Below are 27,282 nucleotides of genomic sequence, written 5' to 3'. Positions count from 1 at the left end.
TCCTTATCAATTTGCTGCGATTGAGTTGGAGGTCTGTAGACTACACCCACGTAGATAGAAGTTCCATCTTCTCTTTTCAGAGCAATCCATATCGCTTCTTCCTCTCCCCAGGTCCCTTGCATTTCGGTCGCTTGGATATTGATCTTTACATAGAGAGCTACTCCTCCACCTTTATGACCATCTCTGTCCTTCCTAAAAAGATTATATCCCGGTATGTTTGCATCCCATCCATGTGATTCACTGAACCATGTCTCTGTGATAGCAACAATATCTAGATCTGCCTCTAATATCAGGGCTTGCAGATCATGAACTTTGTTGCTTAGACTGCGAGCATTTGTGGTCATCGCTTTCCAGCTATTTTTCAGCGATAATCTCCTTTTTTGTATGGATTTTTGTGTCGTTTCACTTTCCGTTGCAATACTAAGAAATGAGTTGCTGATATTGCTTATGTTGCAGCCTTTACTACTATCACATCTTTTCTTTTGCCGGGGGTGGTCTTTATAAATGTCCTTCGTACATACACCACCCCCACCTTCTAGTTTAAATGCCTAGAAAAATATTGTCTAAATTTCTCTGCAAGGTTTCTTTTTCCTGCTGTAGTAATATGTAGCCCATCAGTGCAATATAGCTTCTTGTCCTTCCACGTATTTCCATGATGAATCTGGAAAATGTACAGAGCCAAATCGACAAGTTAAAAGGTGATAAATCGCCAGGACCGGATGGTATACATCCCAGAGTATTAAAAGAACTTAAACATGAAATTGCTGACCTGCTGTTAGTGATCTGTAACCTGTCGCTAAAATCATCTGAAGTACCTGAAGATTGGAGAGTGGCCAATGTTATGCCGATTTTTAAAAAGGGCTCCAGGGGAGATCCAGGAAATTACAGACCGGTAAGCCTCACTTCAGTGCCAGGCAAAATTGTAGAAACGATTATAAAAAATAAAATTGTGGAACACGTAGACAAACATGATTTAATGAGACGCAATCAGCATGGGTTCAGCCGAGGGAGATCTTGCCTCACAAATTTGCTTGACTTCTTTGAAGGTGTGAATAAACATGTGGATAAAGGTGAGCCAGTTGATATAGTGTATCTAGATTTTCAGAAAGCTTTTGATAAAATTCCTCACAAGAGGCTCTTGAGAAAATTAAAGTCATGGGATAGGTGGCAAAGTTCAGTTGTGGATAAGCAATTGGTTATCGGATAGAAAACAGAGGGTATTGAAAGCGGCACAGCCGGCTTCATTAGCTCTACAACTCTTCATGTCGAAGGTTCTTTTCATTACAAAAAGAGCAGTTAGTTTGATTGCTTTTTGACACACAGCTCCTGATTGGTGAGGCCCAACTTTAGTACAGGAAGAAGCGGTCAGAGCATACCGCAAGTGATTTCCTTCACTCGCCGGCACTCCAGCTGCCCTCTCCTGCCTCTCCGGCTGCTCTCTCCTGTCTCCCCTGCTAAAAACCGTATTTGCAGTTTTTCAACATTCGCGGGGGTTCCTGGAACGGAACCCCCGTGAATATCAGGGGAGTACTGTACTTACCACATTCCTTCAAGGAGATGCAAGATAACATGTGTCAAGGTTTCAAGGTTTATTAAAAATTTGTAATACCGGTTAATCTGAAATTCAAAGCGGTGTACAATAAAATTCATTGTCAGCATACAATGACATAAAACAATTGATTAAAAACAGAATTTATCATTATGGGGGATATGTCAGTAAAAACAAACGTACATACACCAGACAAACAAAAGGAACGAGGAAAAAGGGGAGAACTACAATCAGTAAAGAAAAGAACAAATAAGGGAAGAATGTGGAAAGGATCTGCTCATCAATTACATTTGATAGTGCTAAGTATCCACAACAATGCTAGTCAAATTATGAACTGATATTTCTGGTCTCTGCTGATAACAATTTAGGCTAAGATGCACTTTTAATCATGCATTTCATACTCATACATGTTTGGAATATGAAGCTGCACTACTGCTGTTACCAAGTGCATTAAATAAAAGTGTCTGATTGGTGATTAAAAACGTACCTCTCTTGGGGTCTTGTATCCATCTCTCAGAAATCGACAGCAACCATAACGTCCCTGGATAAAATAATATCTAATAATTACAAGAGTAATAAAACCTTATAGATAAAAGCTGCCTTCAATGTTATGGTAAAAGTTTATTAAACTACAGAAATGCACTATAAACAGAGAAGACAAGATTTACCCTATTTTGGGGCAACTGTCATATCTGATCCCAAATACATTTAACCCACAAACTTTGTGCTAATCCTGAAAGGGAAAATAGGTACATACTTTACTTTTTTTTAAAAAAAACTTTTCCAGAAAGAAACACTCAAATATTTATATTTGGGGGGTTTTCTTTTGAAAACAATGTGCACAGATTTGAAAATCTAATCTTTGCGTGGTTTTTTATCCTCTCCCAACCCAACTACCCCTTCAAGCCTGCCTACTTTTTGCAAGAGTTGAAGTACATAATTTGACAATATTCAAGCAGTCTATTTACATTGGTAAACTTGTAGTTACCCAAGTAAATTGTCCTCTCTGTCTCTCCAGCTAGGGAAAACATTAGATAATTTATAGTATGTATCTTTTTTTCCCCATTGCTCATAAAGGGGCCTTTATACTAAAGTTCAGCGCATGCCAAATGCAAAGAAGCCCATTTTATACATATAAGTTTATTTGCATTTCATCTGACTAAGTTTTAGTAAAAAGGCCCCAAAGTGTTAACGTATACTTTCAAGTCACATTTTCATTCATTTGACCTAACCCAGACATAATAAAATACCCAGCAAACAACAATATAAAGTGTACCAGGCCAATTACCTTATTATCCAATATCATTAGCAAAATGCTGGAAACAGCTACCATTTACACTATGATCTTGTGACCACTATCTCAGATTCAGAAAACTTCTAAAACCATTTCTCTACCAAGACAGGGAGTCAACCCGGAAGTAACTGAAATGGTAATTGTAAAAGCCCATTTCTAAACTGTCTAAAGCAGGGGTGTCCAACCTTTTGGCTTCCCTGGGCCGCATTGGCCGAAAAAATGTTTCTGGGGCCGCGCAAACGCTGCAGCAAGACAGAGGAGGGAGCCGGCAAGACGGTAAACACCCAGGGGCAGTAGAGGAAAACACTGCATCGCCCTCGATCGGGGCTGCACAAAATACTTCACGGGGCCGCATGTGGCCCTCGGGCCACAGATTTGACACCCCTGGTCTAAAGCAACTCCTGGGACAAAACAAAGAGCGTGCTTATACTTGTAACTACTGTGTTTCCCCGAAAATAAGCCCTAGCATGATTTTCGGGGTAGGTCTTAAAATATAAGCCCTACCCAAAAATAAGCCCTAGTTAGATCGCCCCCAAAGCCCTTACCAAATGTCCCCGACACCATTCCTGGATTCAGTGGCAGCAGCCCCACCCTCCCCCCGACCACTAAACCGAACCCCGTTGACCCTCTCACCCATCCCCCTACGCAGCATCTTTACATCTCTCCCTCCCATCTGAACTCCGCCGATCCTCCCACCGCGAGACTGACATACCTCCCTCCAAACAGCAGCGTTGGCAGCTCTTTAAACAGGCTGCTTCGCGATCTTCTCCAGCTGGGTCCAACCCTTTGCCGCATCATTGATGATGTCATCAGCGATGCAGTACAAGGAAGCCTTGGCGGGAGAAGGCCACGAAGCAGCCTGTTTAGAGTGCTGCCGATGCTGCTGTTTGGAGCGAATGTCGGTCTCACAGTGGGAGGGTCAGCATGGTTATGCTGCACAGCGGGGGATGGGAGGGAGGGATAGAAAGATGCTGTGCAAAGGTTCTGCTGCATGGAGAAGATAGGAGGGAGGGATGGAAAGATGCTGCAGAGGGAAAGCACAAGGGGATGGGTGAGAGCGGAGGAAAGATGATGGGGGAGAGAAAGGAAAGAAAAAGAAAATAAGCTTTAGTGCATTTTTTGGACCCAAAATTAATACAGTGGTACCTTGGATTATGAGCATAATCCGTTCCAGGAGCATGCTCGTAATCCAAAATGCTCGTTTATCAAAGCAAAGTTCCCCATAGAAAATAGTGGCAACACCGACGATTCGTTCCAGAACCCGGGTGCTGCAGCGCCATCTCCTCCGTCCGCCTCCTCTGTCCGTCATCCGAAGAAGAACCCCACAGTGCCGCTTCGGGGGGGATGCCTCTAATGCCCGCCAGCCACTGGAGAACCCCGCAGTGCCGCTTCAGAGGGATGCCTCCTCCATCCGCCGGCCAGCCCTCCACGTCGGATGCCCCCCACATGCTGGAGAGCCCCCACCTGACCCCACGCAGCTGAGCGCCGCCCCACCCGCACGCCATGCATGACACGTACAACGCCGATGATTGACGCTATGCACGTCACATGCAAAGTGCAGGCGGGACGCCATCCGGCCGCGCAGGCCCAGGCAGAGGTCCTCCAACCTGCGGAAGGCACCCGACGTGGAAGGCTGGCTGGAAGAGGAATCCCCCGAAGCGGCGCTTCCTGAGCTTTAAGTGCTCATTTATCAGGGCAGTGCTCGGTTTGTGAGTCAAAAGTTTGCTGAGTGTTTTGCTCATCTTGCAAAACACTCGCAAACCGAGGTTCCACTGTATAAGACACTCTTATTTTCGGGGAAACACGATATGATCTAACTGTATTAATAGTTGCACTGATCTACCTGTACTAGCAACCCTATGTCAGTCTGGATAACTGACCCATCCTCTTGAAATGTAATCTGACCTTGAACTAAATAGGTAAAGGAAGAATAGAAAATCTTATTAACATAACATAATCACTGAAACAAACTGGAGGCAAATTGGACTCCAGGTAACATTCAGAATATCACATGATGCACTGTAACACAGTACCAGGATCAAGCAGCTGTAAACTAAGTCAAATAAAATTATATTACAAAAATGACTTGGGGCACTTTTTACAAAGGCACAATAGCAATTTTTTCATGGCAAATGCAACGCAGCCTATTCAGTTCCTTTAGGCTGCAACACAGTTGCCAAACAGCACACACTACCATGGATTTGTAAAAGGGGCCCTTTATTAGCAATAAATCCAGACAGACTGGATCAATCTTAACTAGGGATATGCACAAGCCACAAATTGTTGGCTCAATTTCTTCGGCTTTTTCCTTGATTTTCAGATGATTTTTTTTCATTTGTTACAAACATTTGTTTTAAAGATACACAGTTGAGTCATATTATTATGACCACCTGCTAATATCCAGAATAACCGCCTCTGGCAGCACGGATGGTAGCCAGATGCCATGGGAGTGAGTGACTCAGTAAGATGCTGGATGGTTGCTAGAGATATCTGGAACCATGCAGGCTACAGTGCGTCTGACAGTTGCTGATGGGTGCATGGTAGCAGATCCAGTCATCGAACATGTCGATCGAAGTGGTCCAAAACATGCTTAACTGGGTTAAGATCTGGGAAATTCAGAGGCCAGGGAAGTAGCTGGAAGTCTTGGTTGTGCTCTGCGAACCACCTGCAAACAATTCTGGTGGTATGACATGTTGAATTGTCCTCTTGAAAGATCCCATTAGCCATAGGGAAGACCATCAACATGTACAGATGTACTTTATTGGCAAGGATGGAGAGATACCCAAAATGGTTGAGTGCATCTTCCAGAGGTATCAAGGAATCCAGACCATACTAAGAAACCATTCCCCAGGCCATAATGCTGCCACCACCAGCTTACGTACTGGATGTTTGTTTTCGGTGGTTTCTCACCCGACATGCCAACGTCCATCCGTTTGATGGAGGTCAAAATGTGACTCATGTACAAATGGTGGTGCAGTGGTTAAAACTAAAGCCTCAGCAACCTGAGGTTGTGGGTTCAAACCCACGCTGCTCCTTGTGTCTCTGGGCAAGTCACTCAGTCCCCCCATTGCCCCAGGTACATTAGATAGATTGTGAGCCCACCAAAACAGACAGGGAAAAATTTTTGAGTACCTGAATAAATTCATATAAATTCTGAGCTCCTCTGGGAGAATGGTATAGAAAATTGAATAATAAATAAATATATGGGTGCAGTCACCAGCTGTCTGCTCCGGAACCCCATTCACAACAGGGTTCACTGCACAGTCATTTTGGACACACTTCTGGAAGCCCCCTGGTATGTTTGGATGGTGAATTGCTCCATGGTAGCATGCCAATTAGGTTGGCAAAAAGGTTCCATTCATCCATTCATGGTACACTTTAACCATAGCAGCCTGTGAACAGTTCACAAGTTCATTTGTTCCCAAAGTGCTGCTGCCCTTTGCCCAGTAGCCAATGATCATGCCTTTTTCAATGTCTGATAAATCACACTTTCCCCCCATGACAGCCATAGTTGCTATATTGGCAATGTGCTGACATCCCACCTTATATACATAGAAACATAGAAGATGACGGCAGAAAAGGGCTACAGCCCATCAAGTCTGCCCACTCTGCTTACCCACCCCCTGTCTATGCCTTAATGACCCAATTTTCTTATCTTGACCCTCGTAGGGATCCCACATGGGTATCCCATTTATTCTTAAAGTCTGGCACGCTGTCTGCCTCGATCACCTGTACTGGAAGCTTGTTCCAATGATCAACCACTCTCTTTGTGAAGAAATACTTTCTGGTGTCGCCATGAAATTTTCCGCCCCTGAGTTTGAGCGGGTGCCCTCTTGTGGCCGAGGGTCCCTTGAGAAAGAAAATATCATCTTCCACTTCGACACGTCCCGTGAGGTACTTAAATGTTTTGATCATGTCTCCCCTCTCCCTACGTTCCTCGAGAGTGTAGAGCTGCAATTTGTTCAGTCTCTCTTCGTACGAGAGACCCTTGTGCCCCGAGATCATCCTGGTGGCCGTCCGCTGAACCGATTCAATTCTGCGCACATCTTTACTGTAATGTGGCCTCCAGAATTGCACACAGTACTCCAGAAGGGGGGAGGTCTTTCCAGGCATCCCTCCTGCGGTCTTTTTGGGGTTTGTGGGGGGGACAGTGGCTTTAGAGTGCTAGTGTGGGGGTCAGGGGCTTTTTTAATGGGACAGATGGCTTGAAGAATATCCGTTCTATTAAAAAAAAGCAGAAGCCCTGACAGCAGTGACAGGAGGCTGCTTCCCCTGTCACTACTGTTAGGGCTCTGCATTGTGTCAATCGCTGTTGGAAAATCAGCCAGAGAATCGGTCAACAGTGACTGAGTCACTATCATTAGTGAATCTAGCCCTATATATTCTATTTTATTTTAAATCCATCCATTGAATGGCTTCTTAATGTGAACCGCCTAGAACTTTTGGTAATAGCAGTATAAAAGAATAAAGTAAAGTAAATACACATCAGTATACAGATAACAAAAGCCTCTCAACCAAATTCTTTATTTGACAAAGAGGGGAATAATTTATTAAGGTGCACTAATTTCTAACAGGAGTGACTAACCTGCAGTATCTGAATACCACAGATCAGGCACTCCGGTAGTGGAAGAATATGGGTTGCTTATGAGCAACTTCACAAGCAGTGTTAGTCTCCTGTCCCAGCAGCATTTGGTCACAAATATTGCCCCCCCCCCACGCACACAGATGGTCCCTCAACTCAGATCCTCTCCCCCCCTAAACAGTCTGGTAAATCCCATAGCTCTGTCCTTTGTGACACTAGATTCAACGCCAGCAACACTTAGCAGTAGTCTCACTAAGTTGCCATTATTCAATTTACATTGTAATGCGGTTTTGCATAATTTTCAAGCTTTGCATCTCCTTACTATATATCCTGTAGTACCTAAAGCACAGTTACTTACCGTAACAGGTGTTATCCAGGGACAGCAGGCAGATATTCTTAACGCATGGGTGACGTCACCGAAGGAGCCCCAGTACAGACATTTTTCACTAGAAAGTTCTAGTTGGCCGCACCGCACATGCGCGAGTGCCTTCCCGCCCGACGGAGGAGTGCGTGGTCCCCAGTTAAGATAAGCCAGCTAAGAAGCCAACCCGGGGAGGTGGGTGGGTCGTAAGAATATCTGCCTGCTGTCCCTGGATAACACCTGTTACGGTAAGTAACTGTGCTTTATCCCAGGACAAGCAGGCAGCATATTCTTAACGCATGGGTGACCTCCAAGCTAACAGAGAGGGAGGAGGGATGGTTGGCCATTAGGAAAATAAATTGTGTAATACAGATTGGCCGAAGTGCCCATCCCGTCTGGAGAAGGTATCCAGACAGTAGTGAGTAGTGAATGTGTGAACTGAGGACCACGTGGCAGCCTTGCAGATTTCCTCAATGGGCGTGGAACGGAGGAAAGCCACAGAAGCAGCCATAGCTCTGACTCTGTGGGCCGTGACAGCACCTTCCAGTGAGAGACCGGCCCGAGCATAACAGAACGCAATGCAGGCAGCAAGCCAGTTGGAAAGCGTCCGTTTGGAGACAGGACGACCTAGACGGTTAGGGTCGAAGGACAAAAGGAGCTGAGGAGATGAGCGGTGAGCCCTGGTACGGTCAAGGTAGTAAGCAAGGGCACGCTTACAGTCCAGCGTGTGCAACGCCTGTTCCCCAGGATGAGAATGGGGCTTAGGGAAAAAGACAGGCAACACAATGGACTGGTTGAGGTGAAATTCCGAGACCACCTTGGGAAGGAATTTAGGATGGGTACGCAGAACCACCTTGTCATGGTGAAAAACAGTGAAAGGTGGGTCGGCCACCAGTGCATGCAGCTCACTAACCCTCCTGGCAGAGGTGATGGCAATGAGGAAAAGCACCTTCCATGTAAGAAATTTGAGCGAAGTTGTGGCAAGAGGCTCAAACGGAGGTTTCATGAGCGCTGATAAAACCACATTCAGGTCCCAGACGACTGGAGGAGGCTTCAGAGGTTTGACATTGAAGAGGCCTCTCATGAAACGGGAAACCAGGGGATGAGCTGTGAGAGGTTTTCCGAGGATAGGCTCATGGAACGCAGTGATGGCACTGAGGTGGACTCTGATTGAGGTCGACTTGAGGCCAGCGTCAGAGAGAGAGAGCAAATAGTCCAGTACGGGTTCCACCGCCACTGAGGTGGGATCGTGATGATGAAGCAGACACCAAGAGGAGAACCGGGTCCACTTCTGCTGGTAACATTGGAGGGTGGCCGCTTTCCTGGAGGCATCCAGAATACGACGGACAGGTTGAGATATATTCTCTGGGGAGGTCAGCCCGAGAGAAACCAAGCTGTCAGGTGGAGCGAGGACAGATTGGGATGTAGTAGAGACTGATGCTGCTGTGTAAGTAGAGTAGGAAACACAGGAAGAGGAATGGGCTCCCTGGAGCTGAGCTGGAGTAGGAGGGAGAACCAGTGTTGACAAGGCCACCGAGGGGCGATGAGAATCATGGTGGCTCTGTCTCTGCGGAGTTTGAATAATGTCCGCAACATCAGAGGCAGTGGAGGAAAGGCATAGAGGAACCGATCCGTCCAGTCGAGCAGGAATGCATCCGGGGCCAGACGATGAGGAGAGAAGAGTCTGGAACAGATCTGGGGCAGCTGATGGTTGTGAGGAGCTGCAAAGAGGTCCACCTGAGGAGTGCCCCAGCGAGCAAAGATGGAGAGGAGTGTGGGAGGATCCAGAGCCCACTCGTGAGATTGAAGGATGCGGCTGAGATTGTCTGCCAGGGAGTTCTGTTCGCCCTGGATATAGACAGCCTTGAGGAAAAGACTGTGGGCCGTGGCCCAGGTCCAGATGCGGATGGCCTCCTGACAGAGGAGGGGAGATCCGGTGCCGCCTTGCTTGTTTATGTAGTACATGGCGACTTGGTTGTCTGTGCATAGGAGAAGAACCTGAGGGTAGAGAAGGTGCTGGAAGGCCTTGAGAGCATAGAACATGGCCCTGAGTTCCAGGAAATTGATGTGATGTTGACGCTCCTGAGGGGTCCAGAGTCCCTGAGTGCGGAGTTCTGCCAGGTGAGCTCCCCATGCATAGGGGGAGGCATCTGTGGTTATGATCATGGAGTGAGGGGGAAGATGAAAGAGTAGACCCCTGGAAAGATTGGATGAGTTCAACCACCATTGAAGAGATTGCTGAAGAGACGATGTCACAGAGATGGGATGAGAAAGAGGATCCGTGGTCTGTGACCATTGGTTGGCTAGAGTCCATTGAGGTGTTCTGAGGTGGAGTCGCGCCAGAGGAAGCACATGGACCGTCGAGGCCATGTGGCTCGGGAGGACCATCATCTGCCGAGCTGGAATGGAATGATGAAGGAGCACTTGACGGCAGAGGTGGAGAAGGGTCCGTTGGCGGTCGGAGGGGAGAAACGCCCTCATGAGAGTGGTGTCGAGAACGGCTCCAATGAACTGAAGTCGCTGTGTGGGAAGTAGATGCGACTTGGGGTAGTTGATCTTGAACCCCAGGAGATGGAGGAAGGAGATGGTGTACTGAGTGGCTTGAAGCACAAGTGGAGACGTAGGTGCTTTTACCAACCAATCGTCCAAGTATGGGAACACCTGGAGGTTGTGAGACCTGAGAAAGGCCGCCACTACAATAAGGCACTTGGTGAACACCCTGGGCGATGATGCTAGGCCAAAGGGTAGCACTTTGTACTGATAGTGGCGGTGCTGAATCTGAAATCGGAGGTAGCGACGGGAATTCAGATGGATTGGAATGTGAGTGTAGGCCTCTTTGAGGTCCAGGGAACATAGCCAGTCGTGTTGAGATAGAAGAGGATAAAGCGTGGCCAGGGAGAGCATTCTGAACTTTTCCTTGACCAGACACTTGTTGAGGTCCCGGAGATCGAGGATGGGACGAAGGTCTCCTGTCTTCTTGGGAACCAGGAAGTAGCGGGAGTAGAATCCCTGACCCCTTTGGTCTGTGGGAACTTCTTCGATGGCATTGAGAAGAAGGAGGGATTGGACCTCCCTTAGGAGGAGAAGGGGCTGGGAGGAGTGAGACACAGACTCTATTGGAGGGTTGTCTGGTGGAAGAGTCTGGAAGTTGAGAGAGTAGCCGTGGCGGATGATGTTGAGGACCCACAGGTCTGATGTGATGACCTCCCAACGGTTGAGGAAGAGTTGGAGACGTCCTCCGATTGGCTGAGGAAGAGGTAATGATGGTGGAAGACTGGCTATGCCCTGGAGAAAAGAGTCAAAAGGGCTGAGATGGTTTTGACGGAGGAAGAGGCTTGGCAGGTTGGTGAGATTGAGAGCGAGCCTGAGTGTGTTGTTGTTGACGAGGTCTGCGAGGCTGCTGTTGGGGCGGGTTGAGAGGCCTGGCCGAGAACCTGCACTGGTAAGAGGATTGTGGTCTATAAGGACGAGCAGGTGGAGCCTTCTTTTTAGGTTTTACCAGAGTGTCCCATCTGGTCTCATGTGCTGAGAGCTTCTGGGTGGTCGAATCCAGGGACTCCCCAAAAATTCGTCCCCAAGACAGGGTGCGTTAGCTAGGCGGTCTTGGTGGTTGATGTCAAGATCAGATACCCTCAACCAGGCCTGACGCCGCATGGCAACAGCTATGGCAGACGCTCGGTAGGTCAGCTCAAATGAATCATAAATAGAGCGCACCATGAATTTCCGCAGTTGAAGGAGGCTGGAAATTTGTTGTTGAAAGAGTGGAACTTTGCGTTCAGGGATGTATTTTTGTAGGGCGGATAGTTGTTGCACAAGATGTTTCATATAAAATGAGAAGTGAAATGTGTAATTATTCGCCCTGTTGGCTAGCATTGCATTTTGATAAAGGCATTTGCCAAACTTATCCATCGTTTTGCCTTCTCTGCCAGGAGGGGTGGAGGCATAAACACTGGAGCCCTGAGTTTTCTTTAAAGTAGACTCAACGAGGAGAGACTCATGGGGCAATTGAGGTTTGTCAAAACCCGGAATTCGGATGACCCTGTATAGGCTGTCAAGTTTACGAGGAGCTCCGGGGACAGTGAGTGGATTTTCCCAATTTTTATAAAAAGTTTCCCGCAGTATGTCATGGACGGGTAACTTGAGGAACTCTTTGGGAGGTTGTTCAAAGTCTAAGGCATCCAGAAAGGCCTGGGACTTTTTAGAGTCGGACTCTAAAGGAATAGAAAGAGCCGCCGACATTTCCCTGAGGAATTTGGTGAAAGAGAATTGCTCAGGCTTGGAAGCGGCATCGGTCACTGAGGGTTCCTCGTCTGTGGACGATGCGTCCTCCTCGGTACCGGGAGGGGATTCTTCCCATAAGTCCGGGTCCCTGATGTCAGTGTGCGCACGCCGAGATGTCGGGGTGGCAGGCTCGGTGTGGCGGGTCTTAGAAAGGGACTTGCCAGAGCGCATTGAGACGGTACCGGGAGAGGAAGACCGGTGCTGATCCCGGTCCCGGGAAGAGCGGTGTCGTTCTCAGTCCCGGGGAGACCGGTGCCCTTCCTGGTCCCGAGGAGGATCGGTTTCAGAGCGGGTCTGTACCACAGGACGAGAACGGAGTGGTTCAGCCGAGAGGATTGGCATGGAAGTGTTGAGTGGCACCGAGGGGGTGGACACCGGTGGGATGGTGCGAGACTCGGGCCGGTCTGGTACTGAAAGAAGTGGTGCCAATAGGGTCGGTAGCAGGTGCTGGAGTTGTTGCTGCAGCTGTTCCTGCAATTTGTCTTGGAGTATGGCCGCGATGCAGTCATCCAGGGGTGGCACCGGTACCGCTTTTTTCTTTTTTGGTTCCATAGGTGCTGCTCCATGCCCCGGCGATGAGGAGGCCGATGACGAGGCACTCACCGAGATCGGGGCGGAGCGTTTGCGGGGTCGGCGTGAGGCCGGGAGGACCGGCGTCGCCACTGTGGCAGGTGGGCGCTCAAGGGAGGTGGAAGGCTTCTTAGCCGGCTTACCTGGTGCCAGCGTCCCCGAGGAAGGATCGGGCGGAGTCGAAGTGGTCGGTGCCGTCTTTTGCGGTACCGTCGACGTCGCGGCAGTCTCCATAGCAGATCCGGTACCGAAAAGGATGTTCTGCTGGATCTGCTGATTTTTTAAGGTGCGTTTCTTAAGAGTGGCACAGCGGGTGCAGGTGTCAGCCCGATGCTCTGGACCCAAACACTGTAGGCACCAATTGTGTGGGTCAGTGAGAGAGATCGGGCGTGCACACCGCTGGCACTTCTTAAAGCCCGGTTGAGGGGGCATGAAGGGAAACGCGGCCTCCGCAAAATCAAAGCCGGAGGCTTGTATGATGGCAACAGGCCCCGCCGGGGCCGGCCTGAAAAATAAAGAAAAAACAAAGTTTTGGGTTTTTTTTTACTATTTAGAACGGAAAAAGAAACCCAAAGGGAAAAAGAGAAAAAACAAGAAAATAACGCGAGCGGGAAGGCAAAAAGGAAGTTTTCAACGGCTGTTGAAACCACATGCGTCTTCTTCGCTCCGCGGAAACGAAGAAACTGGGGACCACGCACTCCTCCGTCGAGCGGGAAGGCACTCGCGCATGCGCGGTGCGGCCAACTAGAACTTTCTAGTGAAAAATGTCCGTACCGGGGCTCCGTCGGTGACGTCACCCATGCGTTAAGAATATGCTGCCTGCTTGTCCTGGGATAATATGTGCTACAAAATTATGATGTGTGTTATTGACCTTTACCACGCATTAAGAGACAGATAACATAACATTAGGGCTGTAACACACTTTTACTACCACCTCTTAAATCTAACATATATATTGTTCTAAATACTAACAGGGGCTTTGGTACAAATTGAGCTGGGAGCACAAAGGAACAAGAGTAAACAAACATTTTTTTCCCAGTCCCTAGAGTACTAATATAAGGATAACAGAATCACATGGTCAGGAGTGGGGGGAAGCACAATACAGTTTTACCTGTAGTTTCTCAATAATTTCTTGTTTTGTTATCTCTACTAGTTGACTGTCCTCTACAGCAAATGCAGGGTAAGAGATGACAGAGAGAACCCCAGCATCAATTTCTTTGGAAGCAGAAGCCCTTGGAAGCATTGAATGAAGAATAGACTAGAAAAAGAAAAAAATAACAGTCATAAAAAAAGCATGCTCAGAAGTGCAAGGCTAATATTCAAATGATCTGTCCAATTAACTAGACAAATTTATATCTCATAATTTGGGTCACAAAGTTCTAAACATTTAGCTGAAGAGCTCTATGTCTGACCAAAAGTCAGCTGGTTACAAGAAAAAGGTACACTATTTTATTGCGTTATATTGCATTTTTAAGCTTGTGGCTCATATCAAGACCGGACATCGGAAGAAGGTCGTTTTCACGACCGAAGCACAGCCCGTGTCAGATCAATGCCAGATTTTATACAGTGTCTTTTGTGCTATTGTATATTTCATTTTGTATTCTTCTGCACCATCTTCAAATAAATCCTAGAAACATGACAGCAAAAAAGGCCAATAGCCCATCTAGTCTGCTCATCTGCAGTAACCATTATCTCTTTCTCTCTCTGAGAGATCCCACGTGCCTATCCCAGGCTCTCTTGAATTCAGACACAGTCTGTCTCCACCACCTCTTCTGGGAAACTGTTCCACGCATCTACCACCCTTTCTGTAAAAAGTATTTCCTCAGATTACTCCGGAGCCTATCACCTCTTAACTGTAGAGTTTCCTATCACCTCTCGCTGCAGAGTTTCCTTTTAAATGTAAGAGACTCAACTCATGTACATTTATATTATGTAGGTATTTAAATGACTCTATCATATCTCCTCTCTCCCGCCTTTCCTCCAAAGTATACAGATTGAAATCTTTAAGTATGTCCCCATATGCCTTATTACGAAGACCACAAACCATTTTAGTAGCCTTCCTCTAGACCAGTGTTCTTCAACCTTTTGACACCTATAGACCGGCAGAAATAAAATAATTATTTTGTGGACCGGCACTGGTCCGCGGACCAGCAGTTGAAGAACACTGGGCTAAGTCGTGCCCATCTCCACCCAATCTCTGGCCTAATCCTTACCCCTATACTAATTGTAACACCATTTTTTCAATTCATTTTTCATATGTATACACATATACAATATAATCGTATTAACAACACATAATGGTTAACCACAAAATTAAAATACACAAAGCGTTTGATACAGTTCCTCATAGGAGGCTGTAGAACAAACGTGAAGGGCTGAAGTTAGGACCCAAAGTGGTGAACTAGGTTAGAAACTGGCTGTCGGACAGACGCCAGAGGGTGGTGGTTAATGGAAGTCGCTCAGAGGAAGGAAAGGTGAGTAGTGGAATCCCTTAGGGTTCGGTGCTGGGGCTGATCCTGTTCAATATGTTTGTGAGTGACATTGTTGAAGGATTAGATGGAAAGGTTTGCCTTTTTGCTGATGATACCAAGATTTGTAACAGAGTAGACACGGAGGAGGGAGTGGAAAACATGAAAATGGATCTACAAAAGTTAGAGGAATGGTCTAATATCTAAAATTAAATGCAAAGAAATGCAGAATAATGCATTTGGGGATTAACAATTGGAAGGAGCCATATATGCTGGGAGGGGAGAGGCTGATATGCACAGGGGGGGAGAGGGACCTTGGGGTGGTAGTGTCCGAAGATCTAAAGGCGAAAAAGCAGTGTGACAAGGCGGTGGCTGCTGCCAGAAGGATGCTGGGCTATATATAAAGAGTGGTGTAACCAGTAGAAACACAAAGATGTTGATGCCCCTGTACAGGTTGTTGGTGAGGCCCCACTTGGAGTATTGTGTTCAGTTTTGGAGACCATATCTGGCAAAGGACACAAAAAGGCTTGAAGCGGACCAGAGGAGGGCAACGAAAATGATAGGAGGTTTGTGACAAAAGAAGTACGAGGAGAGACTTGAAACCCTGAATATGTACAGCTTAGAGCAGTAGTCTCAAACTTGCAGCCCAGGAGCCACATGCGGCCCGTCAGGTATTATTATCATAATCACAAAAGTCTCTTTAGTTATAAATTATAATATTATTATTAAGACTTAGCCAAAAGGAAAGATTTATAAACTATAAAGAGTTTTACCTCATGCAAAATTGTCATTTCTTTAATGAGAATTAACTATTTGTTCTGAGGCCCTCCCAAGTACCTACAAATACAAAATGTGGCCCTGCAAAGGTTTGAGTTTGAGACCACTGCCTTAGAGGAAAGGAGGGACAGGGGAGATATGATTCAGACGTTCAAATACTTGAAAGGTATTAACGTAGAACATAATCTTTTCCAGAGAAAGGAAAATGGTAAAAGCAGAGGACATAATTTGAGATTGAGGGGTGGTAGACTCAAGAGCAATGTAAGGAAATTCTTCTTTACAGAGAGGGTAGTGGATGCCTGCAATGCACTCCCGAGAGAGGTGGTGGAGATGAAAACGGTGACGAAGTTCAGAAAAGCATGGTATGAATACAGAGGATCTAGAATCAGAAAATAATAGTAAATATTGAAGAACTAAGGCCATTAAGTTTCAAGTTTCAAGTTTTATTTAAATTTGATGGTTCGCTTAATATTTCTAAGCGAATTACATAAAATGTACAATTGGAGTAAAACATTAAAAATATTAATAAAATTTCTACAATAAATAACACAGGGCAATTTCAGACTGACAATACTGACAGATACTACAAAACTGGAATAAGGTGGAGAAAACGTGAGGGAAAAAGTTACAAAATTTTGATTCCTAGTGCGGAGAAAAAGAGGGTTGGAGGGGGGAGGTTAAGAACATTAGGATTTGGGTACAAAAATTCTGGAATTAAAATTTACATGGAAGGATAAGAATTTAGAGGTTAAATGCAGCTTTAAAGAGGAATGTTTTTAAATTATTTTTAAATGAGCTAAGATCTTTAGTATTTCTAATATATAAAGGAAGGGTATTCCAAACAAGCGGTGCCTTAACTGAGAAGATGTCGTGGCGTCTCGTTCCTATTGTTTTTAATGAGGGGACCATTAATAGATTTTGTGTATTAGATCGGAGAAAACGATTTGAGGTTTGTGGAATTAGAAGGCGATCAATGAACTGTGGTTCATTGGTAGTTGTTGTTTTAAATACTAGTAGAGCTATTTTGTATGTTATTCTTTGGTTAATAGGTAGCCAATGTGAATTTATTAGATAAGGCGTTACGTGGTCGTATTTCTTCCCGTGATGAATTAATTTAATGGCGATATTTTGTATAATTTGTAGTCGCCTTTGTTCCTTAAGTGTTATGTTTAAATACAATGAGTTACAGTAATCTAATTTTGAAATTATGAGGGAATGGACTAAAATGTTTAGCGATTTTGCCTCTAGATATTTAGACATTGACCGGATTAACCGTAGGCGATAAAAGCAACTTTTAACGATATTATTGATATGTTCCTGGTAGGTAAATTTGGCATCTAGTATTACGCCTAAGATCTTTGGTCTGTGTCTGTATATGGCCGTTTGGTGGAGGATGGGCTGAGGAGGACTTCAATGGCTGGGAGGGTGTAGATGAACTGGAGTGAGCTTTGATGGAGACTTCAGTAGTTGAAACCTAAGAACAGTACCGGGCAGAACTTTGGATTCTTGCCCAGAAATAGCTAAGAAGAAGAAGAAGAAAAAAACAACAAATTTTTAAATTGAATCAGGTTGAGTAGACTAGATGGCCAATTCGGGTCTTTATCTGCCGTCAGCTCCTGATTGGTGAGGCCCAACTTTAGTGCAGGAAGAGGCAGTCGGAGCATACCGCAAGTGATTTCCTTCACTCGCTGGCGCTCCGGCTGCTCTCTCCTGCCGCTTCAGCTGCCCTCTCCTGCCAATTCCAGTACCTGCTGACCCACCTTAATCCAAGCAAGAAGAGACTTGCCTTTATCATTTGTATAAATACAAACTCTATAAGTTATTGGGTGATAGGTAGAAGACCTGGTTGTGATCCAGGCCATGAATGTTTCCTCTGATTAATTTTTGTCTTTGATAATGGAAGATTAGGTTCTTAACTTTGATAATCTTCTTTCTGTTAATCCATGAAGGAGTCTATACAATAGGTGTTCAATCTGTACCCATGAATCGGGTCTTACAGAAAACCACACTATTTTTGGATCCTCCCACACAGCAGAGGAACAAAGAGTCCCCTAAAGTTGAGTCCAAAAGCAATCAAACATCACTGGAACAAAGCATACACAGAAGGGGACATGGGAAACTTCCCTGCAAACATTACACTAGTCTTTTCTGCTCTGCAATTTAAAAGAGAACAATTAATAAACAGGAAAAAACATGCACGAATATGGCAGCAATGAGAACCAACCTGCTGTGTGCAATGAGCACGAACTCGAAATTAGCCAGAGGCTAAGTTATGTACCCACAGGGCCCATCTGCTGGTTGGAATTTACTTAGGCCTGAAAAGGAAAAATATCTGAGGCAAAAAAAGCAGGTGATACTGAAAGAATCTGAATAGAGGACGGGCCATAAACACTCCTCCATGGATTAAGAGAAAGAAGATTACTAAAGGTAAGAACCTAAATTTCCAATCTGTTACATCCACTTGGGAGTCTGTACAATAGCTGAAATATCAAAGCAATGGCAATGTCTAGAGCCTGCCCGCAAAAAAACTGAGGTCCAAAAGGTGGCATCAGACCAAGCCGCTACATCTACTCTGCAAAACCTTGTGAAGGTATGAAGGGAAGACCAAGTAGCCACTCTACAAATCTCGGCCAGATGAACCACTCGAGATTCCGCCCACGAAACCACGACACCCCTGGTTGAGTGAGCTTTGAGAGAAACTGGCAGCTGCTTACCACTTGTGCTGCCCAATTTGTCAATTTGAATCAATTTATCGATTCACTTAATTGATTCGAATCAGTATCACCTGCTTTTTTTGCCTCAGCAAGCCCCTTCAGCACAACATTTAGATTCCATATAGGAAAAGGTTGTTGCAGGGGAGGCCGTATGCGAAGCGCCCCTCTGAGAAACCTGGTTACATCTGGAAGCGAACTGAAACTGCTGTGCGCTTTAAAACAGGAAAGGCCTGCCACCTGTACCTTGAGGGAAGCTACCACCAGGCCTTTTCCAAACCTGCCTGCAGGAAGGCTAAGACCACCAGAATGGGAGCATGCAACGGCTCCACCTGGTCTCTGATACACCACTGCTGAAAAGTCTCCTGCTCCTGAGAAACCTGAATTTTCACTCCCCAGCCCTGGAAACCTGCGCCACGGAAGAATCTAACTCAGGCTGTTCAGACCTGCCAAAGAGCAGGATTTAGTAGAGAAAGTGGAGCCATAGTTGTAGCAGATTGGAAAATGCTGTCCGGGGATCACATCATTCTAAAATCTGTCCCAGGATCTGTGATTGAAATGGAAAGGGCACAAGAGAATGGACTAGGGCCGAAGCCTGGAAAATGAAAAACCCAAATGGAGCTCTTTCAAAACATCAGCCACAAAGAGGCAGACAGAAGCCCGCTGAAAATGAGAAGGATCAGAGCCTTCAAAAATGGATGTTCAGGGAGGCCGAGGATACCAGTCTCAGCAAAGGCAGTAGACAGTCCAAATTAAATACAGTGACAGGAGACAGAAGAAACAGAAAATCTGCATGGCAACTACAGCAATCGAAATCTAGCACTGCCAAACAAGAGAGCAACAGATTCCAAAACGGCCCCTGGGCCAGATTTTCTTCCGAAGGCACAGACCCAGGCCGGCTCCCCAACCCAAGAGGACACGGAGAAGATGAAGTCCAAAGCTCCCATCCCCTCCCCTGGTGCCTTATGGCACATGATTCAAATTCGCTGATCTGGCACCCAATGTTCAAATCCAATAGATTAGGGGCTGGGGAGTCCATCCCAATCGATTTTGAGTCAAACTGAGGGATTTTTGAGGCAGAATTTAAAGTTAGAAAAAAAAAGATAGATTTTAAAATCCAAGATGGATATTGTCACGAATTCGCGTCTAAGACAGCAAAAATAACAAACATTTGAAAGTAAAAAATAGCGATTTCGGGTCTGGGGAGGTGGGGGACCTGAACCCTATCCACAGAAACTGTGAAAAACTAGTTTTAAAACGTTTTTCAAGCCACCCCCAAAGTTCTCATAGGAAATTGCAGTGATTGCAGTGCCTTTGCTTGTCAGCGTTTTTCAGCAGCTGAGGGGACAGAATATCTCCAAATACCTCAGGAATGAAGATCTCAAGACTGCCAGCCGGCCAGAAACTGACCCGAACCTCCACCCCCACAGATTCTCTGCCACGCAGCCGAGGGGGAAGGGGGGGCGGGAAAGGCAAATATGTAAAGAATCAACGGGATGAAGAAGTTGAATGTCATCTGCGTAAGCAAAAATAGTAAAGCCAATGGACTGAGCTAAAGTGAGAAGAGGGGCAAGAAAAATATTGAATAGTAAAGGAGAGAGAATAGAACCTTGAGGTACGACGAAAGTTTGAGTAATGGGAGATGAATTTTCTCTTTTGAGTGAACTTTGAAATTACAATCTTTGAAATAAGAAGTAAACCATGAAAGGGCTGGTCCAGTAATACTGCTGTTTCTGAGACGGTCGATAAGGTGGTGGTCAACAGTGTCGAAAGCTGCTGACAAGTTTAGTGAGATAAGAACAGATTTTTGATGATCATGAAAATAGTATATGGTAGAAATGAGGCCTAGTAGAGATAATTCAGTGGAGTAGTTGGAGCAGAAGCCTGTTTGGTATGGGTGTAATGCGTTGGTTTTGTCAAAAAACTCTGTTAGCTGATTAAGTACAATTTTCTCCGTTAATTTAGAGATGAGAGGAAGGTTGGCAATGGGCTGAAAATTTGCTGGCTGAGTGTTATCTAGATTTTGGTTTTTTAGTTGGGAGCAGGAGGAACCGCCAATACCTCCTGCTCCTCCTCCCAGCCACGATGCTACTGGGCCTTAGGTCCCACCGTGGTGCATCATGTGACTGGCTCAGGTGCCTTGGGCTCCCAACTATAAGGTATGAGATGAGGGGAGGGAGTGGGCATCCCTCCAGCCATTTTAGCATGGGGTATTCAGCACGGGGGTGGAGATGTATGGCTTGGGGGTGCGATGTTTGACCAGTGGGCGGGAGGGGCTGATGGTGCCGATGGCAGGAGGGAGTTGGCATCCCTCCTGCCATATTTTTGGGTGCAATGGGGGGGGAGCGCCGATGGTAGGAAGGAGTGGGCATTCTTCATTTCATTTTTTTGGGTTTTGGGAGTGCGGAAGGGAGGGAACGCTTTGTTGGGGGGGGGAAGCTTTTTTATTTTCCTTCATTTTTTTTAGTGGCCAGATATTTTGCATGTGTAATACATACAAAATATCTGGCCCATTAAAAAAAAAGCCGGCAGAAGCCCTGACAGCAGTGACAGAAGGTTGCTTCTCCTGTCACTACTGTCAGGGCTCTGTACCAACTCAATCACTCACTGAGCGATTGAGTTGGGGAGTTTGCATGCAAATGATTTGCATACAAACTAGATAGTGAATCAATTGCTGTTTAAAAAATCAGCCAAAGAATCGGCCAACAGCGACTGAGTCATTATTTTTAGTGAATCTGGGCCTTAGTATTCATTTCACAACAATGTAGTAATTGGATTGAAAACAATGTACTAATTGGATTGATAATTCAAAGACTGGTAGGTCACTCAGGGCTAGATGCACTAAAGAGGATCAGTAAAACTCTGTGGTCCTCCCCTATGAACACACCACTGGGAAACATCCCCCTCCCCGTGCTAGTGAAAATCAGCAGGAAGGATGCTCACTCCCTCCGCGGTAAAGAAATGGCAGGAGGGATGCCCACTCCCTCCTGTCACCAAAGGCCCATCCCCACGTCAGGCTCCCCCAAACATCCCCTCCCCTCCCCCCCAAAAAAAAAAATGCAGGAAGGATGCCCTGCCACCAGATGTCCCCCGAACCCCCCCAAGCCCCCCCATCTCCCCCGGACCTTTCAAGGAAGTTTGGAACAGGAGGTATGCTCAGTCACTCCTCCTCTGAGGAACGCCTGTCCAAAATGGCGGGCCTTCACCTCCTCAGTGCATCATGTGATGTGCTAAGGCCCTGATTGGCTCAGATGCCAAAGGCCTTAGGAGAGGCATTAGGTATCTGAGCCAATCAGGGCCTTAGGCTCCTCCCTCTGTATCCCAGGACATAAGGGGAAGGAATCTGAGGCCCTGATGAGCTAATCTGGGCCTTAGATTCCATCCCCTTGCCTAAATTAGGCACCAATTTCCCTTATTCTATAAAACTGCACATAAATTCCAGAAACACACCTAATACACTCAGGGCCCCTCCCATGGCCATGCTCCCTTTTCAGATCCAAGCAAAACCCAGTGCCTAAAGATGCCTATAAGTGCTGATAATTGGTTATTATTGCTCAATTATTGGTACTTACAAGTAATCAATTAAACTGCATGCATAAATTAGACACATGCTCATATTTGCATGCACAATTTTGAGCACCATGTATAGAATTAGGGCCAATATACCTTCCTCAAGTCCTATTCTCCTCTCAGAAGATAAAGATATCTAAAATTCAACAAGACAGCACATTCACAATGTTTGCTAAATGTATTTTATGACCTAAAGATTACCTTAATTTACTCCAAGTCAACTTAAAAAACCCCAATGAATATGAAACTCTGGCGCTCCTATATCACTGGCTTTCTGCCTACAGAAGCCCAGCAAAATTCTGCCCATGTATTTGAAATAATCATTTCTTTTAATTTATTTAGAACTTTAGAGAGAAAATATTACCCTAGTGTGTAGAATTGATAATCTTTGGAAGTAACTGTACCTGGCAATGTTGCACCTCATCAGATAGAACATGAACAACAGACTGAGGACCTCCTTTAACACCAAAGAGGTCAAGTTCATCCAGTGCTTCCAGTGCTGCCTGCAAAAAGACAACACAGACATACCAAAAATTTTAGAAGTTTGGTTAACTAAAAGCCAATTTCAAGACTGGTACACAAATAGGCTTAAACAACCAATATAAAAGTTAATATCAAAGTACAAAATATACAAAAGTGGTAAATTATATTAATGTAGACCTACTGCATCTATTAACCATGTATTCTCCCTGGAAATGCCCAGGCCAACTCTTGTTGTAAACTGCCTAGAACTGAAAGGTATTGGCGGGATAGAAGACACCAATGTAATGTAATGTAATACAATGGGTCTCTGGACTATTGTTTGGAAAACAGACAGAAAACTGGTGCAGAGACGAGCAACAAAACTGGTGAAGGGTATGGAGAGACTGGAATATGAGGATAGACTTATAACACTAGGATTGTTCTCCCTTGAGAAAAGGAGAATGCGTGGGGATATGATCGAGACCTTCAAAATACTGAAAGGAATCGACAAAATAGAGCAGAGAAGATTATTTACACTGTCCAATTTGACACGGACTAGAGGACATGGAATGAAGCTAAGGGGGGACAGGTTCAGGACTAATGTCAGGAAGTTCTGCTTCACTCAGAGAGTGGTTGACACCTGGAATGCCCTCCCAGAGGAGATTATTGCGGAATCGACCGTCCTAGGCTTCAAGAGCAAACTAGATGCATATCTCCTTAAGAGAGGCATATAAAGATATGGTGGACTATAAATTACGCCAGGTGTACACCTGGCGGGGCCTCCGCGTGTGCGGATCGCCGGACTTGATGGACCGAAGGTCTGATCCGGAGATGGCAGTTCTTATGTTCTTATGTTCTTATGGTCTTGCCTCTTGCATAGATGCTGGTTAGTTACAGCTGTTTATCTGGATTTTTACAGCTCTGAATTGACAGTTCGCATTGCATCGCCTTCACCACCACAAAATGCCTCTAAAAAATATAAACAGCTTGGCACAGCAAAGCACAGTTATTTACCTTAACCCTTTCAGGACCATAAGGATCGTAGGCCAATTTTTGTGGTTTTGACGACATTTTTATGGTAAAAAGGGCTTGCAGATGCCAAAAAATTGATTTTTTTTGTGAAATATCATTATTTTTATTTAAAAAATCACACTTCTGGCTTATGGACAGTGTGGCAAGTGAATCTTCTCGTCAATCTGGCAACGACGCTAATGAATGAATGTCGGAACCAGTTTGTTTACATAAAGGCAGTATCATATGGAATCCGTACATATCAAATTTAGAACTGTAGACTATCCCAATCAAAATTTATAGGATTTTAAAGTTATGGGACAAATATGTCCCTTGGTCCTGAAAGGGCTACCGGGTATTATCTAGGGACAGCAGACAGATATTCTCACATATGGGTGATGTCATCTACAGAGCCCCAGTATGGACAGCTGCTAAAACGTTCTTGCACTTTAAGAACTTGAGAAAGTTCACGACTGACCGCACCATGCATGTGCCTTCCCACCCGATGTAGGCGCGCGGCTCCTCAGTTCAGATAGCCAGCTAAGAAACCAACCAACCTTCTGTCCCTGGATAACACCTGTTACAGTAAGTAACTGTGCTTTATCCCAGGACAAGTAGGCAGCATATTCTCACATATGGGTGACCTCCAAGCTAACCAAAACTGGGGAGTGGGAGAGTTGGCCGTCGTAAGAAACTTTACGACAACCTCCTGGGGACACAGGCAGCTAAAATAGACTCTGACATCTCAAAATTACTGACCAAAACAACAGACATAAAAGAGTTCCGCAAAGAAATAAAAACATTACTGTTCAAAAAATATCTCCCATCACTCTAACCACCACCCAATGAGCTCCCAATCAACGACTTCGGAAATACCCACCTATATCATCTTTTTATCTGTGATCTAGAATGTACTGTAATTTCTTCTACACTACACCCGATTTAACCGATCGAGTTGACATGTATTACCTCTGTAAAATGCATTATCTTCTATTATATGTAATATCTTCTGTAATAAGTATTATCTTCTGTGAAATTGTAGTATCATAACTCATTACTGTTCCTGTAACTTACTCTTATCCTGAAATGTAACTCTACTGGAATGTCCCAGATATTTTCTATATTGTAATCCGCCTAGAACCGCAAGGCACAGGCGGAATAGAAATCCCTAATGTAATGTAATGTAAGAAAATTAATTTTGTAATACTGCTTGGCCGAAGTGGCCATCCCATCTGGAAAAGGATTCCAGACAGTAATGAGAAGTGAAAGTGTGAAGTGAGGACTAAATAGCAGCTTTGCATATTTCATCTATAGGTGTAGAACGTAGGAAAGCTACTGAAGCTGCCATAGCTTGAACCTTGTGGGCCGTGACTCGACCCTCCAAATGCAGCCCAGCCTGAGCATAACAAAATGAGATGCAAGCAGCCAACCAGTTGGAAATTATCCACTTGGAAACAGGATGCCCCAACTTGTTTGGATCAAAGGAAACAAAAAGTTGTGGAGAAGATCTATGCAATTTAGCCCTTTGCAAATAGTAGGCCAATGCTCATTTGCAGTCCAGAGTATGAAGAGCTGTTTCTCCAGGATGAGAATGAGGCTTAGGAAAATATACTGGAAGAACAATCGATTGATTGAGATGAAACTCAGTAACAACTTTGGGTAAGAACTTTGGATGGGTGCGGAGTACCACTTTATCGTGATGGAAAACTGTAAATGGTGGATCTTCTACCAAGGCTTGAAGTTCACTGACTCTGTGAGCAGACTTTAGAGAAATGAGGAAAACTACTTCCCAAGTGAGGAACTTAAGATGAGCTGTAGACATTTGTTCAAATGGAGGCTTCATCGGTTTAGCAAGTACAACATTAAGATCCTAAACTACTGGAGGTGGTTTGACATTGAAAAGTCCTTTCATAAATCTGGAAACCACAGGATGAGCAGAGAGAGGTTTCCATCTAAAGGTTGATGAAAAGCAGCAATTTCACTGAGATGGGCTCTGATAGAGGTAGATTTGAGGCCAGACTGGAATAAATGGAAAAGATAATCCAGAATCGAAGACAGGAGGTGGATTGTGGTATAGAAAAAATAAATTATTATTATTATTATTATTGTGGCTCCTGATGATGAAGATTGCACCAAGCAGAAAACCAAGACCATTTTTTAGTATAACCTTGTCTTGTGGCTGGTTTTCATTCAAAATGTCCCTAACAAGTTGAGTTCAGCTGAAGTCAGCCCGAGAGATACCAAGCTGTCAGGTGTAAAGACTGCAGGTTGGGATGAAGAAGAGAACCTTGGCTCTGTGTAAGGAAAAATTGGCAGAAGAAGAGGCTCCCTGATGCTGAGTTGAAGTAGAAAGGAGAACCATGGTTGTCTGGGCCACCGAGGAGCTATCAGAATCATGGTGGCAGATTCCTGTTTGAGTTTGACAAGCGTCTTGAGAATAAATGGAAATGGAGGGAACGCATAGAGGAACTTGTTCTTTCATTCCAGGAGAAAAGCATCTGCCTCCAGGCGATGAGGAGAGTATAGTCTTGAACAGAACTGGGGCAGTTGGTTGTTGTGGAAAGATGCAAAAAGGTCTACCTGATGGATTTCCCACTGAGAAAAATTTTGACGGAGAGCTGCTGAGTTCAGCACGCATTCGTGAGGTTACAGGATGCAGCTTAGTTTTCCGCCAGTAAATTTTTCTCTCCTTGGATGGAAACAGCTTTCAGAAAAATGTTGTGAAGAATTGCCCCATCCCAAATCTTTTGAGCTTCCTGGCAAAGGAGAAGAGATCCTGTTCCTCCCTGCTTGTTCATAGTACATGGCTACTTGATTGTCTGTACGAGAATGACTTGAACTTGAAGGAGATGCTGAAAAGTCTTGAGAGCATTGAAAATCGCTCTTAGCTCCAAGAGATTTATATGATGGCGATGATCTATGGCAGACCAATGACCTTGAGTACGGAGACCATCTAGGTGAGCTTCCCAAGCATAGGTTGACAAATCTGGTCATGAGAACCTTTTGGTGAGGCAGCATTTGAAACAGCAAACCTCTGGAAAGATTGGAAGAGAGCATCCACCACTGAAGAGATTGCCATAGAGAAGATATTACTGTAATGTGGTGGGAAAGCGGATCAAGTGCCTGCGACCATTGAGAAGCCAGGACCACTGAGAAATCCGTAGGTGAAGTCTGGCAAAAGGAATCACGTGAACTGCAGAGGACATGTGACCTAGGAGAACCATCATGTGCCTCGCTGAGAGTGAAGGAAGGAGGGACACTTGATGGCAAAGTTTTATCAAAGCATCTTGGCATTGTTGAGGAAGGAACGCTCTGAGTTGAACAGTATCTAGGAGGGCTCCAATGAACTGAAAAGTCTGAGAAGGCTGCAATTGTGATTTGGGGAAGTTGATTTTGAATCCCAATTTTTGCAGGAACAATATAGTCTGTGTGTCGCTAGAGTAACACCTTGAGATGAAGGATCTTTGATGAGCCAATCATCTAGATAGGGAAAGACTTGCAAACCATGAGATCGCAAGGCTGCTGCCACCACCACAAGGCACTTGGTGAAAACTCTGGGGGATGATGTGAAACTGAAGGGCAGAACCTTGTATTGGTAATGATGATTTCCCACCTAAAATCTGAGAAAATTGTGAGAGGCTGGGTG

General features: G+C 45.2%; 1 protein-coding gene across 4 annotated transcripts in view; it reads right to left on the bottom strand.

Moving 5' to 3' along the window:
- Positions 1-27,282, bottom strand: part of PHKA1 (phosphorylase kinase regulatory subunit alpha 1) — a 252,951-nt gene that overhangs the window by 184,368 nt on the left and 41,301 nt on the right. For all 4 annotated transcript variants that reach the window (XM_033946131.1, XM_033946129.1, XM_033946130.1 and 1 more), the window contains exons 7-9: positions 22,568-22,666; positions 13,749-13,895; positions 2,037-2,090 (exon numbers count right to left, since the gene is read on the bottom strand). In XM_033946131.1, the coding sequence (XP_033802022.1) occupies positions 2,037-2,090; positions 13,749-13,895; positions 22,568-22,666 (300 nt within the window). The remainder of the gene's footprint in view (positions 1-2,036; positions 2,091-13,748; positions 13,896-22,567; positions 22,667-27,282) is intronic.

Source organism: Geotrypetes seraphini, chromosome 5 (genome assembly GCF_902459505.1).
Source record: "Geotrypetes seraphini chromosome 5, aGeoSer1.1, whole genome shotgun sequence".
NCBI lineage: Eukaryota > Metazoa > Chordata > Amphibia > Gymnophiona > Dermophiidae > Geotrypetes > Geotrypetes seraphini.
The sequence above is the reverse complement of the archived record's forward strand: the minus strand, read 5'-3'. Positions and strand labels throughout refer to the sequence as shown.